The sequence below is a fragment of the Microchirus variegatus genome (assembly GCF_963457635.1).
Source record: "Microchirus variegatus genome assembly, chromosome: 23".
Classification (NCBI taxonomy): Eukaryota; Metazoa; Chordata; class Actinopteri; order Pleuronectiformes; family Soleidae; genus Microchirus; species Microchirus variegatus.
In genome coordinates, this window is record NC_139824.1 from 8747261 (window position 1) to 8767884 (window position 20624).

Here is a 20624-nt window from a genome sequence, read left to right on the forward strand (position 1 = left end):
TCCTTGCCGGAGCATATCGCCACAAATCAGGTAGAGATCAGCGCAGCTGCAACAGTAATGCTACTGCTTGTGGGTGACTTATTATTTAAGGCTGGCTTTACACGACAACCCTCCCAGGTGAAACCGACAAAATATGTTCATCAGATGTGCCTTTCGCTTAGACAGCGACGCCGTTTTTGGGGCTTAAAAACGCAAAACAAAATTAAACCACCCTCCAGAGTTTCGCATCTTAAAAACGATCCACCGTCGAAAGGGTTCCCTCACGCTGGCTATCCTCCTCCATGCGCGCGCTCCTGGTGTTGTTGTATGGCAGTGCTTCACAGTGCCACCTAGCCACCTGGCATGCATACTACATCAAATTTCGCACACTTTTGCGTCACCGTGTGCATGCAGATTTCCACCCAAAGACGTTCGCCTAAACACGAAATAAAAAGTGGGAACGCGAAACCTTTTTTGCGGTTTGTGTTCAGATCGGTGTCATGTTAAGCTAGCCTAAGTGTATCGAAAAGGCACTAAAACAGAAGAAACTTCAACAAACTCACTCTCCTGGATGTAAACTGTTGTTTTTAGATATTAAGAAACATCCATGTATTTTTATTAGTTTAGTAGTTTGCAAGTCATTCGTTTTGACCTGCTCTATTATCATTAATGAAAATGCACATAACTTGCAACCCTGATTGTTGTATTTACCGTATTTTCCCCCCCACTTTAAACAAGAACAATCAAGCACCCGCACATCAAACAGTTACAAACTGGCCCGGGGTGAGATTAAGCCATTGTTTGCATACTGGGTATAAAGATAATTTTAGCATGCCCGACTTTCATGTGGCTTTGTGGCATGAACGTCTGGTACCAGACCACAAAGCTGATACCAGGCCCGCTTGGAGCGTTGATCTTATTAAAACGCTGAACAACAGGTGAGTAATTCTATAACCTCTTAAACTTGAGAGGCAGGTAAGAATACATCCATTCATCCAGCTCCAAGCTATTCATGGATTGTGTATAAAAACATAGTTATTCAGACTAACCCTATGAGGGAGGAGCCACTGTCCACATAAAGATGAATGTCATGACAAATGTTTCTTTGTTTAACAAGGGTTTGTAAAAGTCTGCTCATCAAAAGGTTTAAAACCATAACAGATTCCTTCACCTAGAGCAAAAAGCAATCTTTGAAACAGACAATTTTTTTTTACAAATTAAAGGCATGCATTGGCAGGACCTCATGTACAGTGGAAGTGGAGAAACCTAATCCATCTTTGTCTGCATTCTTTGGATGTTATATGAGCTAGTCATGACTGGTCATTAACAATAATGGTTCATTAGAAGAGTAATTAGCGTAATTAGTGGGGAGATTGTAACAGCATCAATATCAGCGCTGGAAAATACTTTGTCAGTGAGAAAGACAATATACTAATGGCATTCTCACCATGGAAAAGCATTTTCGCTGGGTGGGAGACGGATGATTTATCTAATAGCACACCAAGAATGCTTTGAAAACGTCTGTTTCTAAACAGTTAAAGAGAGCATCACTATGGTGATCATGTAAAATCTCTGTTGAGTGTTGTAACATCCAAATGCTAAATCCTTGACTTTCTGCAGCCTTACCTTTTCCTGCTCTCCTCAATTTTGTCGTCTACTGTCCAACTGAATGGCTTTCTTAATAAAGCTCTATACTTCCCTCCCTCACTTGGACCCTTCTAATTTCTAAACAGTCTTTCTTACACTCACTTACCTTTCATTAACAACCTCGTGATTTCATGAATTTGTAGCTGAAATAATGGCAGATGATTAACAAGACTCAAACGACACCTTCTGTGTCTCGTCTAAAATCCAACTCTGCAACTGAATCATCTTCTCACCAGTAACTTCTCTTTCAAAACTCTCCACCAAGAAGAAACCCTTAAACGTATCTTGAGCATTACAGCCAACTTGTGAACCTCAATACTTCCATTAGATTCTTTTTGGACTCTTCAAACTACCATTATCAATTCCCTCGATCCAACTGATAAATATCACTCATCTTTTGTTCTCTGACCAAATGCCCCAGTATCTCTTGTTAAAACAGTGTTTTTGTTTTGGTTCCCAAGCGGCCTGGTAGATTGCCCACTCTGATTAGACTGCACTCACTGCATTACTGAAGCAGTCCGTTTCAACACAGAGCGTCGTCTCTTCGGTGCTCCTTCCACTTAGTTCCACTGCCCCCCAACAGCATCACCCAGAGGGTTCTTACCAGCTATGCTGACCTGATTTATTCCCAATGTGTGGCGAAACTTTACACTGCTAATGCCTCGTCTTAATAAAAAAATAAAGCCTTTTGAAAAGAAAAAAAAACAGTATAGCCTCCAAGTTTAATCTTTGCAGAGCCTGACACTGTTGTCATGCCTTGCGGCAATGGTTGCCAAGAAAAAGATATTTCTTCATCCTTCTTGTTGATATTCACTATAGTTATTGAAAGTATTGTCATGATTTGCCTCCCAAAAAATGGATGGTACAGAAGAGCTATTAGTTACTTTTCGTGAAAACTGCTCAGAAGAAAATTACATTAACAACACTAGGGGGCAAATTCCTTCCCTGAACTTATTTGGATGCAAGGCACCTAAACACAGGGAAGTGTATGTGGAACAGAAGAATGTTGTGACACCAGAAAATATAAATACCTTTAAGTGTGCTTAAAGGTGAAGTAAGTAGTTTATAGTGACATCTAGAGGAGAGACTGAAATTTACAACAACAAACTGCTCACCCCCTCCCTTCCCTGAGCACTACGGTATCCTCAGACGGTAAAATGTTGTCCTCGTCGTCTTTCTCCGTGTCAGCAGATGAGGTTCTAGTATATATTCAGACAACGAGAGAAGAAACATGGCGTCTCACTGCTAACAGTGGCAATGCAACAGCGGCCTGTGACCATGTTATTTTACATGACTTTTTGAAACACTGCGAAAATGAAACAAAAACCATTATACAGCGACTAGACAATGCAGGAGCACATACTATGTATACAATAGTGGATTTTGGGTTATATAAACCCATAAATAATACGCAGTGTCCCTTTAAATATTACCAATGCCACAGATTCAGGCATGGATCTTTTGTAACTTGCAAGATCACTGGTCGAGACCACGTACGTGACATAAACACAGTCAAAAACATAACATCTAGTCCTAATAGTCTTAGGAATTTCATGTGCAAAACAGAGCATCCCTAAGCCAAGGAGATGACAAGAAAGGAGACGATAGTCTTCCAGTGTCCTCACAAACATCAAGCATTAGCAACAGACGTTCAGCTTTACAAACTTTACACTTACTTTTGTAGTCGGATGTGAATGAGACGAGATAATAGTAAAAGTTGGGAGCCTGCCGTGCTGTTGCCCTGCTCAGGCAAATAGTGCAATTTTACCAGAACGCAATGATGTGACAAGACTAAGTGGGATTTGACTGGGAGCATCTTAACCCATGATTCAAATCAGCAACATTTGTTTGACCATTTCTTTAAAATGTGTTTGTAATTTTACTTCTCATGTAGGTTAAAAAATATCACAACATCCAGTGTAGAGCTACTAATACCCTATCACCATAGGTCAAAAACCTTGTTTAACCCCAGGTTTTAACATGGTTTTGACAGAGGGAATGCGTTTAATTCACTCCCAGGTCAAATGACCCTGCAATGCTCATAAGTTTTATCAGCTCCGACTCCTATGAGCATCAGTGTAAGCACAAGACCGGGTGAACATGCCAATTTCTTCTTTGCTTGCTCCATTATTGACAGAGATGGGCAACTTTTTCCACAATGCTACAACGCATATTCATTTAAACGGGCCATTAGCGTTCATGTTTGTGGTGATCCTCACTTAGTTTATTAATTGGATTATCCAACTGATTGATTTAAGGAGAGACCAAAGTAAAAGGTGCAAAACAGAGTTGTTCTCTCCAAGTCTCCTCTCCAACTTTTATTTCTAACACATTTATGATGTCACAATTCCTGTAGGGGCGACACAGGGACGATCAATCTGCAATGGAAACAGTACCAATTGACCTTTTAGTAGCTTCACTCAGGTTCATAAATCCTGGAAAACACCTGCTACATTTAGTTTGAACAAGTCGGGATTTCTTAAAATACCCATAAACCTGACCAATGTCCACTACAAAAATGCATTAAAACTCATCTTACTTTGACTCCCTTCATGTTTTGTCAATACACGCTTGAAAGCCAGGAAACCTCACTGTCCATGTGAGAATGGGTTTGAGGAAGGCCCCGAGGTCAGGAAAACGGCAACAGCCACGACTGTGGGAATGTGAAGCTTTCTGCAAACAAAGACTAGGATACCCATCATCCCTCAGTCTCCAAGGCCTTGCAGCAATAATCACAGCCAGAAAAAAAAATGGTATTTCATCACACGGATCCATGTGAACTGAAACTATGCCATTCTTGTCCCAGTGATGTTGAGATAAATTTGTGCTCGAGTTCTCCAGTTGTGGTCATACTTTTAATACCTCAACAACTCCAGAGGCGGACGAACACACACACACACTTAAAACCAAATCTAGTTGGACTTTTACACACATTCCAAAAGTTGTTCTCACTTAAGAATCCTACAAATGCATTGGTTTATTATTGGAGCTTATATTGGAGCTTTCTGTACATTAAAAGAGCGAGAAATAATTTCAGCATCAGTCAGCACTGATTTGTTTGCAACATTAAGTACAAAGGGTTGTAAAAGAAAACCACACAATTCAGTATTAGTATTCGTTACAAACCCAACATATATTGTGAGCTGTACAGACCACTTCATTCATGATAAACTCCACCACAAATCAACTTTTTGATACAGCACTGTGTCATTGCATCTGTAATTCAATAAGCATATAGTTAAGTGTCCACCTGTTGACAGTGCGTGCACAGGTGGATTTAGTGGTTAGGCTGTCTGCTTTACATTGATCTTGAGCATTAAGGAAAAACCTCTGTCGTTGCACTTCTATAATCCATGTGGTTAAAAACCTTTAAACATTTCAATGCCTCGAAGATGTTGTGCATAAACTCCGAGACAACTGACGGAGAAGGCATGAGTTGCAACTTCTTTACCTTTCCTGCATTTTACAACTTTAATCCTGAACATGACGACAATTACAGTTCTCTCCAACTCTCCACATTATTAAAGGGTTCCATCAGCCAAATGTCTCATCTAGTGAGGACCTTTATGATTTACTTTGGTATACATGTGTTGCAGAAGGTGGTACCTGAATGTTCACAACCAACATACACAAAGTTGACCCAACACTGTCTGGCTAAAAGAAAATGCAGTCCTCGATGTGGGACACTGGTTATCATGTCTGCTTTCAGGACCAGGAGACTGACGCTTTCTGTCTTTGCAACCTCATCAAGGAAAAACCACACAGATGCGTAGCTTAAACCCTAAACGGCAAAGACTTTCCCTCACATCCCTCTCTGCCTCTGACCTGGGTTTATTGTGTTGGTCACTGCATCAACTCTAAGCATTTAATTCAAAGTTTTGTGATGTTTACATTTAGCAAGATAAAGAAGACATATCTAAAACAATAGATTACAAGGTCAACTGGGGAACCTTTACGGTGTCTGGACTTAAATTGCATTGATACTGTTATAGCGAGATATAAATGGGAAATTCAGAATCTCAGAAGTCTTTAAAAAAAAGTTTCAATGCAGCTCGGTACATTACTTTGGGTAAATAAATAGAAATAAGGAGAATGCATAATTTCCTTTACCAAGTTTGCCATCAGGCTGTGTCACATGTGCCAGTGTGTATCCAAGTTTTATTATATCAACTTCAAATAGCAAAATTAATTCATGTTGATCTCCACGCAGAATAAAAGTTGTTGTCCAATAACGGATAAACTGTATTTTAGTCATGTTTATGCGTAAACTTTATTGATTTTACCTGAATAGAGCCAGATAACCGTGACCCCAGTTCACGTGGAGTGGTCTTGCACACGAGTTAACGGGTGTACGATGAACGGCAGATTAACTTGATCATCCACTCACTAAAATCACATCATCATTTGTTTGTTAAAATTACGGGAAATGTAGGAAAATAAAAAGAGCCTGGCTGGACTTGTTTTAGCCAACATGTTGCATGGCTCTGCTCGCATGTTTGGTTCACTTTGTGCAGTTTGTTTAAAGGGCTCCGTGAGGTCGATCTGACCGATCCAGTGCATGTAAACTCACTCTTGGAGCTTTCATTAATGCAGCCATCATAAACACATGATGCGCACATCCAGGCACAGTTAGAGGAGTGCACTTTAACTACTTTAAACAATCTACACATCTGCGTTAGCAATGCTAACTCGGCTAACCACTGAGCTGCGCGTTAGCTGGCTAATGCTAGGCCTTTTCCCCCAACCAGTGCATCACTGCACTCTACTATTACAAAACACACATTCTGTGCGTTTCCACTGTTTTTACCTGGTAAATGTGAAGCTGGACAAGGGTGTAGAGGCCTCTCCAGGCGGCTCCTCGCAGTCGAGTATCCAAGTCGAGGTGTGTTATTGAGCCAGATGAGGCTAACGCTGTATGCTCCAGTGAGATATAAAGCGCTCCTGCCTCGTCTCTTGGTTTCCCACCTGCAGCAGTCGATGTTAGCACCGGTTCGCACTCAGCTACCAGAGGCTACCACGTTAGCATCAGCAGCTAACTAGCCTCTGCAAGTCCAGTCCGGGTAATGCTAGTAGCCAGTAGCTCAGAAAATAAAGTGAGCTAACATGTGGTGCTGTGTCAAATTGAAGCCCGCGTCCGTCAAACCTTGGCGTGTGTTCCTCGGCTGTGCGCCGTACGATGTCCTCCGACCATTAGAACAGAGAAAACACATCCACAGAGAGCAGTTCTTTGCCGTTCACAGCCTCCACGACACCCGCCAGGTTCGCTCGTCTCCAGCTCCGGACTCTTTCCACCGACTAGTGTCGCAGCTTGATGACGACAAGTTTTTGTTTGCTAGTGGGCGCTCAAATGTGATGTAACGACATCTTTTAAATGAACAATACAACATTAACTGTCATTTTTTTTTACACTCATAAACGTTAGGTTTTAAAAATTAAACCGTCTTTCTGTACCTTTAAAAAGGAAGTGGAGTCATACATTAAAACAATATCTACTTCTTGCAATAGAAAAGCTACCAGAAGGTTAGATGTGTGCTCCAAATTAAATGTATTTGTATCATTTTATTATATAATTATTTGTATATGTTGTTTATTTGATTGTTCTAATTGTTTTACACCATTGTCATGTATGCTTTTATTTTGCTCTTAAGCTCTGTTTTTGTATTTGCTGAATCATGTCAAACTGTATATTTTTTTGTCAATCTTTAATTTAAAAATAAATAAATAACAGATGAAGTAAAAGCAATATATATATAATATATGAAATAACGTAAATGACCATCGCTTACTGTTACATTTCTTTAATTAAAGGTGCCATATGTAAGAATGTGGCCAAAAACAGTTACTACATTCAAATTCAAAACACCGAGGTCTTTTAGGTTTGGTTTTCTGACATAACTGGCAACCCGTGGTTGCTCGGCAGCTGAGACTCTACTGACTGCAATGATTGGTAGACGGCGGTAGGTGGCGCCACATGCCAAAACATGATTTCAAAATATAAACATGATTTGCAGTCTGCAAAATATATTTTTTTAATGCAAATATTTTGTCTGTACTGTTGTTGTTGGTGAGTTCAGTTTGTTATATGAACATTATTCCTGAGTCTCTGTGACATATTAGGAGGATTTTATGGCCAGTTGCTTTAGATTTATTACATAATGCACCTTTAAAAAAACAAATTCTAGGCAATTCATAAGAAAACGACCCACAAAGTAATAATCAAAAATCTATTTTATTGTAGTATACTTAGTGTTTTACATAAGTATTTTTTTAACAATTCATGTCAACCAAAAGCTAAAATGATATCCTCCTGGTATATTGAACCTTGTTTATTCACTGGCAAAAAAGGGGGGGAGAAATAAAAAGAAAAAGAAAGCTCCAGTGGATTAGTGTGCTGAAATTGCCGAAGTTTGCCCTGCAGTGCCAGCTTTGGTTCGCTTTGGTTCGCTTTGGCTCAGGGTGATTTTCATGCCCGGTATCTGGATCCCCCAGGGAAAGTCTGAAAGCCTGAGATATCACTAAGCACCAGTCATGTGATCCTGAGAAGTGTGGAAATGAGGCTGGCATCCAGTCAATGAAAGCTGGAAAGCAGACCCCTGGAAACAAAGCACGACTGTAAATATGCCGGCTTTGTTATTAAACACACTCAGAAATGGGATTAAAAAGCAGCTGTGGCTGTGTGTGCTTTTATGTAAATTACTCCTGAAAGTGACTCCTCACAATAATCTCAGGTCCTGTCTTGAAACCGTTGTTAAGTGTGGTTTCTGTTCCTGGCGTTTGAGTCAATTTATTTCCCACAAAACTACTTTTAAGCTGAATTTTCTCCCAGTATTGTGTGTGACAATATCACAAGTAATTATGAAAAGACATGACAATAACCTACAAATTAGTTTTCATGGTTAATTAACTCACACTGTAATTAAAAGTTTCACTCATTTAAAATGTAATGGTCCAAGGCACCATAGTTACGCCTTACAGATTCAATTTTCAGGAAACCTTTCTGTTTTATACTTTTAAGATCTTTCATCCGTTACGTGGACTTTAAAATATGTTAAATGGGACATTGTACAATAGTGTTTTCTTTTTGCTCTACACTGAGACAAAGGCAGTACTCATGAATGGCACAGAATATGCACTGACTTAAATGTAGCCCCAATTTAACTTCATTCTGGAGATTTTAGACTTTTAAATTATGATTTTTCCCTATTTTAACCCTTAAAGGTACTACTCAACCATTTGGTCGACCACACTTTAAGTCACTATGTCTCATTGAAAAATGCACTTAATGTCCTGAATGTTGTACTTTATGAATTATGCAAACCAGGTTTATTATGAACATACGTCTCAACCTTTTGGTAGAGGCCTGTATCTAAAAAACTGTACTGTGGTTCTCAAACTGTAGCACATGTACCACCAGCGGTACACAAGTTTCTTCTGGTGATACTTGGAGGAAAATCAGAAATGCTGTTCTACTGTTTAAACCAGGGTTATGTGATCAGGGTGGAGCTGAATTTTGACTGGAGTGTGTAGAAGATTTAAAGGTGCATTATGTCATAAATCTAAATCAACTGGCCATAAAATCCTCCTAATATGTCACAGAGACTCAGGAATAATGTTCATATAACAAACTGAACTCACCAACAACAACAGTACAGCCAAAATATTTACATTTAAAAAAATATTTTGCAGACTGCAAATCATGTTTATGTTTTGAAATCATGTTTTGGCATGTGGCGCCACCTATCATCATCTACCAATCATTGCAGTAAGTAGAGTCACAGCTGCCGAGCAACCACGGGTTGCCAGTTACGTTAGAAAACGAAACCAAAAAGACCTCGGTATTTTGAATTTGAATGTAGTAACCCTTTTTGGCCACAAAGGTGCCTTACATATGGCACCTTTAACACAATAAATATCTAATAATAATGATAACAATAATTAGAGTCACCTTATCTCTCGCACCATCTTACTCTAATTTCACTGTGAGGAAGAGGAGGATATATCTTCCTTTTTTAAATTATTTACAGTGTGCTCATAAAAATAATAAATATAACGTACACTGAAGGTCCTGAGAACATGGCCTCTGTGTTCCCATCAGATATTATCTGACTGGTGCAAGACACACTCTTTCATAAGAGGCCGGGGGGGAAAGTTTCACACGGTTTAAATTGCTCATCAGGACTCAGATGTGAACACACGCAAGATTCCCGTGTGAATTACAATATGTGTTTCCCATTTAAAGATTGCCCAAGAACGACTGAATGCGAGGATTGCGACAGACGCGCGATGCTCTGCAGGCAAACAAACACACAGAGCTGCTGCTGCTGCTGCTGTTGATGATGATAGTGTGTGACAGACAGCAACAGTGTCTGCTGGGGAAACCCCGATTCAGTCAACAAAAGCTTGATCAATTCAGACTCATTTGTCACTGCACTGTTATTGCTTTTTTTTTTTATTTTTGCAATGCACAGTATACGTACATGTGTCTTTGGTGAGAATCTCTTGTGTTTTATTCCCATGTAAACCAGTTTGGCCGGTACGGTGTCTGACGTAGTGTTGTTTGGGGCGACGCTGCTGCATTTAAACACACACTCAGCAAAATCCTTCAGCTGATTATTACAGGGCAAAGTATTAGTCGAGCCACAGGTGGAAAAGGTGTTTCTGCACTCCCTGCACCACGAGCGTACGGTGCATTAAAGTGGTGGAAATAATAACAGTCAATAACAATAGTCATTTTGAAAAGCATGCATGCAATGTCTAAAGTTTGTTCTTTCCTCCTTGAGCCACAGTCCATAATCCACACATTTAATCAGTTTACAATAAAAGAAACACAACACAGTACATCATATGTCTGTTGTGTTGTTTTACAAGTCATTTTGGCTTTTTTAAAAGGTCATTTAAATAAAACTAATTAGCATGGATTAGATAAAAGAACAATATATCTTAATCAGAATATAACTCTATAAACAAATGCTCTGTTGTTAAGGCCTGGATGAAGCTCCTTTAATGACACTGTATGTTTATAAACCAGGAAATGTTAGACTTTTACCTTTTTACATGCTAGAAATCAGTTCTTAATCATCTCCGCAGCTGGCATTGGTATAGTTTATGGCCAATAAATAGTAAATAGTGCTTTTCCATTAGTTATAGTACCTGGTGCTTTTTTTAGCACCTGCTCTGACGAGGTTCCAAGCGAGCCGATACTATGCGTGACGTCGTCAGACTGCCGTCCACAGGAAGAGTCAAGAGCACGACGTCCGTCAGGAATCAAACGGAACAATGCCGAACTGTAGATCAATTAAAAAGACTTTAAAAATCATGAAAACTTTCATTCATCTCCAACATTTGGCACAGAAATGTGTAAAATCTCAATATTTAACAGAGAAGTCTGATGCATTTCAACGATGCGTGAAATCTGCTGCTTTGTGTTCTGTAGATTGTGTTATTTCAAAAGGATTGCACTGAGCCTTTAAAGGTTTGGAAACATCACAACACCGTCATTTTGAAAACAGAAAAATGTGGAATACGGAAATGATTTAACACAATATTTGAAGACGAAAGGTTATTTTCTGACCTGATGATGACAGTGTGTGGGGGAATGAGTTCATCCTGAGGTTGTACTGATGATTTCTGGGAACCCATCTGAGGACTGTTGGCACATTTTACTCCAGGGACATTAAAATTCATTGTTTGGAAAACATAAAATGTCTGTGCCAACTCTTGTGTAAATGTCAACACATTTCGTGGAATATAAAGTAAAAAAAAAACTGAAGGTGAAGCTTGATGAAAAGTCAGAAAATCACCAAAAGGAATCACTCGGTCTGAACTAGATTTTATGGCAGTTCATCAAACTGTACATTGTCATGGATGTTTGTACTTAATTCAACCTGGAGAAAAGTGTTAGATCATTGTGACGCCACCACCCTTAAACGTTTAAATCTTCATTCGTTTCACAATTAAAATTTTATTTAAAGTTTCAACAGCATAATAAAAAATAGTACAGCCTTAAATATTTACACAAGGATTTCAATGAAAATAACATCTCTTGGTTTTCTCTATTGAAATATTTACAAAATCCGTTTAAAACAGTGAAATGACACGTAACTAAGATTCAACACTTCTAGGCCCAAAAGCTTATATTATAACATCTAAACAGCATAATGTATTCAGTCAGAGAGACATTATCCACGGTGAGATTGAAATCTTATCAGTAGCAGCTTTTTTTAATCTTTTTAAAAAAAAAAAGCTATTTCAACAGCGTGCAGGAAAAGAGGGTTTCTGATTTCACACTCGGAGATTCTAATCACCTTCAGAATAAAAACTCTATTCTCCATTAGTCGGAACCAGCTCTGCACAGGCATGAAGAAGGAGTGGCCCTCTGTGTCATGCATGCCTACAATCATCAACAGGATATTTCCCCCTCTGCAACCTGCAGCTGGAGGGAGAGTCATGCTGTGAAACATAATAAAGAGACTCTGAGCTGAAGATAAGGCAGCGGCAGAGGAAGAGAACTGACCTCATGCACCTGAATATGATCATATTTACTCTGCCATAGCACCAATTAGCAAACAGGGGACATATGATAGCCGCTACAGCACAGTGTTTGTTTCCTTTCTATGTTTTTATCCATTCCATACTGAATAGTTTTATCTCCGGGTCGTCACTCTGGACAGATCGCAGGACAAACACGCAGAGGCAAACAACCATTCACACCTACGGTCAATTTATAGTGTCCAATTACCCTCTGCACGTTCTTGGATCATTCCAAGAACTCCATTCCTCCTTCCTCACGGTCTAGAGACAGTGGCACTGAGGAAAAGACAGGAAGCAGAGCTGGAGGTAGCAGAGATGAAGATGATGAGGTTCTCTTTGGGAGGATCAGGAATTAGTTAATCAGAGGAACAGCACGTTAGATGTTTTGGAGATAAGATCAGAGAGTCCAGAATGAGATGTTTTGGTCATGTACAGAGGAGGGATAGTGAATATATTGGTAGAAGGATGCTGGGGTTTGGAACTGCCAATCAGGAGGTCTAGAGGAAGACCAAAGAGAAGATTTATGGAAGTTAGTTGGTGTGAGAAAGGAGGATATGGAGGACAGGGATGGATGGTAGGAGGTTGATTCGCTGTGGTGACACCTGAAGGGAGCAGCCGAAAGGAAAAGAAGAAGAAGAATTAACCTCTGCAGGTTCTTGGAATGTGGAAGGAAAGTGGAGAATCCAGAGAAAACCCACGGGGGAGAACATGCTAACTTCACACGGGAAAAAAAGCCCTTTGTCGAAGCGGGATTCAAACCCTTGACCTTCTTGCTGTGAGGCAACAATGCTAGCCACTGTGTAGCCCCAGGTGGATTCTATGAGACAGAGAATACTGCTAACTTCCCTTTAACTGTTTAACGGGCATTTCAGTGAACAATAAAAAAAAGACAAATCATGAAAGAAACAATACATTAAAAGCTTAAAAACAACATATCATTGACAAAAGGAGGTGTTAATATTTAACACATAAACTGTACATCTGAAAACAATGACTTTAAAAAAAGTGTGTTCACGTCCATAAAGTCCTCTGATGTCGTTTCCTGGCAGAGAAATTCCCTCCTGTGGTCACAAATGACAGCTGCATCATCGTAGAGCGTCGTCAACAGTTCACTGTGTGTCCTCGAGTGTTCCAGAGAGCGTCTTCAGTCAAACTGGAGACAAAGGAATCGCGGGACAGAGAACGGACAACGTCAGAGAGAGACGCACAGAGAAAGACCTCGATAGTTTAGTTTCAATCTTCTAGTACGACTCGATGCTAAAACGTGACGTCGACAGACTGTCGGCCACTGATTGGTCAGAGAGCGTCGTCACCGGAAGAATCATGAGCACGACGTCCGACACAGGAATCAAACTGAACAATGTCGAACTGTAAATCAATTAAAGTCAGAATTCTGACTTTAAACTCAGAATTCGGACTTTAAAACTCAGAATTCGGACTTTAGACTTTATCCTCAGAATTCGGACTTTAAACTCAGAATTCTGTCTTTATTCTCAGAATTCTGACTTTAGACTTTATTCTCAGAATTCTTACTTTAAAATTCTGAATTCTGACTTTATTCGGAAGATAAAGCAGCTGACTTTGTTCTCAGAATTCTGACTTTAAAAACCAGAATTCTGAGAATAAAGTCAGAATTCTGTTTTTTAAAGTCAGAATTCTGAGAACTCTGAATTTTGAATTCTGACTTTAAACCCAGAACTATGGGTGCCCAGAATTCTGAGAATAAAGTCAGAATTCTGAGTTTAAAGTCACACCTCAAATATTTGTTTCCTGTGTGGCCCTCATCCTCTTCTGTAGTCTTTCTTCTTTAAAGTTTCTGTGGAATTTTACAGCTCTGACAAACAGGGACCAGTCGCTGCAGTAGCATCACATGCTGCAACCACAACAGCGGCGGCGACAAGGCCCCGTTCACTTCTGTTTTGAGCTCTCTTCTGTAACCTAGTGTGTACAGAGGACGTCGTTGCTGAATGACCGTCACATGGAACCCTTTGCACAGCTTTGGACGTAAAAACCCTGGGAAGAAGCCGTGTGTAAATGACGTTTGTCAACAACTCGTGGACCTTGACCGTGGCCTTTTTTTCCCCGAGAACTTCTAGTACACAGACTACCCCGGAGTTAAGTTGCGACACACTCCCGTGCGTGCCTGTTGTGATCGCTAGCAGATGTTAATGTGTATGTGGGCTCAAAGAATACCATGTGTCACGACGAGAGGGTCACAGTTCGTCAGTCGCAGCTACGCTGAGCGCAGCTGCCAGAGCATCACAACAAACAGGGCTGGCAGAAAGACGGAAACCACGTGAAAGAACTTGTTGTTGCCCAAGTCGGCTGTTGATCTGTGTTGTGTTAGCAGCAGCAGCAGCAGCGTTGTGTAACAACACAATCTTTTTATAGTGTTCACAATAAGATTCAAAGCACATGTGCAGTGATGCTGATCAATATAAACAACAATCTTCAGATCTTCAGTGTTCAACACATGTATTAGACCACCACACAATGTAAGGGTTATGCCCTAAATGAACAGCATTGGTATTTATTTATTAAAAATGTATACACCAGTATGTAGAAGCTCTTTAACCAAAATGATATTTTTAAAGACGTCAAATTATAGTTATTTACTTGCATTCATGAACAGAAAAGTTAGTTTGACTTCTCAAACTTCTCAGAGAAGAAGTCCAGTTAATTAGTTTGTTTTTTTTGCCAAATAAATGACAATAAAATGAAAGATTTCTAAATTATCTATGTTTTTATGACATTGTTATGGTGGTCTGATTAATGTGTTACGTACTGTGCCTTTACACTGGAAATCACACAATCAAATATAAAAGCATGCTCACCATCATTAGATTTAGCCATGATTAGACCCTTCTGCAGTTTCACCTAGAACAAGCAAACCTGTGAATGTTTACTGAGTCATATGTGATTGCTCCTTTCAGAGAAATTATGCAAACTGATTTAAAAATAGACATGAAAAGACTGAGGAGACCTCAGTAGTAGATCTGCAACTAATAATCAGAATCAGAGTCAGTATGTTTTATTAATCCCTGTGGAGAAATTGAGTCTTATTATACAATGAGTCTTATTCTCAGTAAATCTGTGGTTTAATTTCTTGATTTTAGTCAATACACTGTAAGGAAATGGTAAATAAGTTTGACCAGTAACATCAAAATGTTGACATTCTTAAGTTTTCCTCTTTCTATGCTCCTTTATACAAAATAAATCAGAAAACATGTTCTTATTTAATCACTTATCAAGGTTTTTGGCAGGGAATACCAATTGAACGATTTAACCCAATGTTATTACTGATGTACGTGTTCCACTTATACAGCAACAGTGCCCTCTGCTGGACAGTGAGCACCAGCTCACTTTGTCTCAAGCACTTTTATAAATGACAATTTGAGAATAGACTTGGTTGAGTTTTTCTTTGAAGGATGCCGTGAATTAAGTTATAGGTATTTATATATTCTGTCATTCATTTAAATGTCTTGTCTATAAATGACACCTCAGAGCCAAATAATTTATAATAATTTAATAATTTAATAATTTAATAATTTATTTTAGAGGTAGAGCGAGTCGCCTTTCAACTTGAAGGTTGTGGGTTTGATTCCTGGCCCGCTAGTCTACATGACTCTGTGTATGAAAGATGAGTGATAGGAAAACGCGACGTGTGAGTGAATAGCTGTGAATGGGTGAATGGAAAAACGAGTGTAAGACCAGAAAAACACTATATAAATACAAAGGGAACCAACCATCTTTTTTCATCCATTGGTCCAACTCCTCCATTTCCAGCTCCAGCACAGAGGGCACGTCTTCTTCAAACATGGGCCTGAAAAGGTAAAGAAATCAAGTGAGGACTCTAAAACCGAGTGAAATCACTTTAGTTTACATTACAACACCAACAGCAAATGCTGCCATTCAATAATCTACAAGGTACATGCTAACGTGGGTGCGTGTGGAGGAGTTGGGTTTTTTTTCCACGGCAGACTTTGCAGTCAAAGTGAGGGAAAGCACAGGTGTGATTAATCACCAAAATAACCATGGCTGGATTCCATTTAGCTTGCTCAGTTTCAGGGTGCACACGCTGACTCACGCATTCTCCTGACTTACAGTACACGGACTAAACAGAGACGGTGTCGATGTGATCGGGAACACCTGTCAAAGAGGCTAAGTGAGACTCGTGTTGAACACAAAATTTCACTTGTACTTTTCAAGTCTGTAAATACATTTTCCAGATGAAGTAATCTATGCTGTGGTGACTCAGCTTTTACTGGTCATACTTGGTTTCTGCCAGGCATTAGAGGGAGGATGTACTGTGTTAGTATCCCCAGCTAATTTGCATGACGTTCACACCCAGGTGAATGACTCCTTTGTCAAAATGACCAACAATTTTCAAGGAAGTGATCAGTACTTACATTGGTACCTTCTCTGTGTCTGGTCCATCCAAATATGGGTCATCTTTCCTGAGCTCTGTGATTAGAAAACATGCTTCAGTCACAAGTTAAAATGTACAGAAGCTAAAAACACCAAGATGTTATTGTTCAACCGTGGTAGAGTCAATAGATTTCTTCTGCCACATTAAAGATACAGTGGACATTATTCATTCATTCATTCATTTCAGAGCTAATCCCACTGTTATATAACTGTTATAAACGTAAACACCTTAACATAACACTCATCACCACATGGCTAGTTTTTTGTCAGGATTTGAGATGCAGTGACATTTTAATCGTGTTTTGGTCGTTTAAAGCCTTTCTAAGTGTTCTCCCGTGAGTCGGACACAAACCTTGACTTCTTCTTTTGTTGTTCCACTTGCGGTTGAGGAAAATACCACACACGATCATCCCGATGACGACAACGGCGAGCACAACGAGGGCCGGGATGACGACGAAAGTCAAATTCTGCTCGTCCTCATCCGTGTTGTCTCCTGACGTGTTGGGCCACTCTGTGCTGTGAAACTCAGATCCTGCAGAGACAAACGACGCAGCATGGATCAGTCCATCGTTTTTATGAATTATGATAAAAAGTAGAGTCTGCAGTGGCATAAAAAAAACGCTAAGCTCTACATATTATTATTACTATTTTTATTCTAATTTATTTATTTTCTGATTATGTGTTGTGGGGAAACTGGACCGGACAGAGGTGGGGAGTGGACAGACAAGGGGAGAGAGAACTCTACATATTATTATACACTGTCATACAATTATTACAAAGATTATATGGAACACAGTATATTGATAAAATGGAAGTAATTCTATTATATTATCCATTTCGATTCTCCCATACTTTCATGTGAAGGTATTGTGATGATGGTGATGACAGTAATTCTCAATCTGTAAGCTATTAACTATACATTACTTTTTATATATTAACATAATATTATTTCAAGATTATCCCCATACTATTACCATATTGTTGCTGTACTGCAAGACACAAATCACACGGTGAAAGTGACATACCTGTCCACCCTGAACCTTCTGTGACCTCAACTGCAGGGAACAACAACAGAGGAAATCAATTAGAATACTGTATAATGTACTGTATATTTAGTATTATTAAATGGACTGTGGATGATTGTACAGGAGCAGCTGAACTCACCTGGGTCTTCTGGAGGGAACAGCTCTGTCGGTAACGTGGCATCAGACACAGTAGGCAGTGATTCTAACAGAGGGATAACAATATTTCAGACATAGAACATATTTAACATCAAACAAACAAACATTTCTACATGAAAGTGATTCTCAATCCTGGTCCTGCATGTTTTAAAGGTTTCCCCTGCTCCAGCACACATGATTCAAATGAGTGAGCCTTTATCAGGCTTCTGCAGACCATTTAAATCAGGTGTGCTGGAGCACGTGAACATGTAAAACATGGAGGGCAGAGAGTCCCTGAGGACCAGGATTTACTTGTAATGGAGTTCATGGAAGTGTTGCTTTTGGTTCCTTTGAGAGGTGTAGATTTTTTTTTTTATATTTAATTCATTGTGATTGTCATAATTGCTACTTAGCTACCTACCTACCTATCTATAATACATAGACGAGCCCAGAAACATGTAAAACATGGAGGGCAGAGAGTCCCTGGGGACCAGGATTGAGAAACACTGCTTTAAGTCCCCTGGAGCTTTTATTTTACATATGATTTGGGATGTAGCACAGTTTAAGGGATTTAGAGGTAGAATCAGTGAATCAGTATATGTATATCTATCTATCTATCTATCTATCTATCTATCTATCTATCTATCTATCTATCTATCTATCTATCTATCTATCTATCTATCTATCTATCTATCTATCTATCTATCTATCTATCTATCTATAAGTAAGATAATCCCCACAGTGAATCTGAGTGGCCGTCAGGTGATTAATGGAAGGGAAAAAGAAACATCCACCTTGTGCTGGAGGTTATTAACACTCAGTGATTTAAATGTGTGATTAAAATCTCGAGGGTCTTACCAAGCATTCGATCAGTGCTTGATATTTTTCATGCTTTCATCACGGCAATTAAACCTCCTTCTGAGCATAAAACAAACACTCTGGGTAAAAATAAGTGATAAAACCACTATATGAATGATAATATTTGAGTCCAAAGAGAAGACGTGGATTCAAATTTGTAAAAATCCAGGTCAAAGCCCTGTGGCTCTGTGTGAACGCCAGGGCAAGTTCTTGCAAACTCAGACTCAACTGTTTCTGAAAATGGAGGCACATATCTGAAGATGTACTGTATATATGTGTATGTATATACAGTACATATATAGTATTTAGACCAGTGTTAAGACAAAAACTAGGTGCCTGAGTCGTTAAGAGGTAAACCATATGAACACATGAAAAGAAGTAGTTAAGGAGCTATTTTTGTTACTGATGCAACAATGTCGTATAGCCTGTGCCCTCATGACATGATGTGTCTCTTCTAAAGCACGTATTAAAGTCTCAGTGAGACTTTTATTTTAAAATAAAGGGACATGGAACTAAACATGCTCGTGACAACATGGTGTATTATCCTTATTATTCCTAGACCAAGGGTCTGCGACCTGTGGCTTTGAAAAAAACACTCTTTTTGTGATTTCTGAAGTGAAAAAGTGAACACTTCTTTTTTTGAGGCATCAAGGTGATAAATTAAGGTCATAGTAATAAAAAGTATCAAAGTAATAAAAGTTATACAAAATTATACTTTTTTCTACAAACGATGGGGGGGGGGGACTCAAATATTTGTCAGTGTTTTTTCGCCAAGTTTTCTTCTTTTATTTCATAAATGAAACAAACTGTGATTTTTTTAATAAACAGTATATAATATCTATCTATAAATCTTTATACATCATGTTATCTTAATTTTATGGACCAAATAGGTTCTTTGGGTGGAGAGGAGACAAAAATGTCTCTTTACTGCTAAAGGTTGCAGAAACCCCTGTCCCAGTATAATACTTAATGATTGACATCTCACCTGAGGGATCTGGTTCAGCGTCACCTGGGTCTGAGTCGTCAGTGGTTTCAGCCCCTGGATCTGGATAATCGCCTTCTGATTCGCCTGAAACTGCAACAGAAACCCCCTCTCATTAGTTCAACTCATGCCACTGTCAATTCATTGTAAAAGTGAAACTTCAAGGGAAACACGTGTGTTACAAAGGAAAGATGACAGTTATGTTGTAACGGGGGTGTTGTCTGCAGAGGAGAGTGTAACTCTCAGATCACACAGGAACTGAAGACTTCCGATTTCAAACGATTGCCACACACACAAAAAAAATCTAAACTGTTACAAAAATCCATATTGCCTTGGACGGAGCAGAAGAGGCGGAGATATACTCAACATGTTAGGCAACTTGTTCTGTTTCTCTTGCCTAAGATGAGATTTTATAAGCGGAAACAGAGAAAAAGATGTGAAATATTAATACACTATGATGTAAAAGAGTTTAAGGCAAGGACTTCAGTCAGAAGTGGTATTAAGCTGTTTTTAGCCGTGATGCTGTCTTCTTCTGGATTTAATCATCCAATTCTTCATAAAACTCTTTCCTGGTCACTTCTTTTTCTTCTTCCCCAGTTTCTAAACACGGCTTTGTTGAGATTCAAGTGGATTCAAGTGAGATAAAACCAAACAAAAACCACCACACCTTCTTATTTAATAATACCTGCACTGTCTGACACTTATCATTACAACTTATAGGTTTTCTACAGCATCAACGATTTAGAGAGTGAGAAAAACTGACTGAGGCACAAGTGAGAGAGCAACGAGGAAAAAAAAAAATACAGTGTTCCCAGTCTCACCTGTCCTGGTCAGAGTTATCAACAGCAGCAGCAGCAGCAGGAGGAGAGGGGTCTTCACCCAGGGGCCTCTCATGTTACCGGGCCGAGAGGCAGACATAGTGCCATTGTGCGCCAGCTGTCTTCTGTTCTGTCACAGCATCGCACTTCCTGGTCTGGCTTTACATGTTAAATAGAAGCAGAGGGGAAGAAAAGAAAGAGAGAAAAAAAAAAAAAATCCTC

The 20624-nt window shown here is 39.3% G+C and overlaps 1 protein-coding gene across 1 annotated transcript; it reads right to left on the reverse strand.

Annotated features, from left to right (window-relative positions):
- Positions 1-12858: 12858 nt before the first annotated feature.
- tmem154 (transmembrane protein 154) lies at positions 12859-20502 on the reverse strand (the record flags this gene model as incomplete). The annotated part of the gene is made up of 9 exons (XM_083909348.1): positions 12859-13309; positions 14991-15033; positions 15903-15979; positions 16566-16620; positions 16937-17116; positions 17610-17639; positions 17749-17811; positions 19588-19677; positions 20406-20502. 8 exons carry the CDS (start codon positions 20500-20502, stop codon positions 15002-15004), a joined length of 624 nt encoding a protein of 207 aa, XP_083765474.1. The 3' UTR covers positions 12859-13309; positions 14991-15001.
- Between the last annotated feature and the right edge of the window lie 122 nt (positions 20503-20624).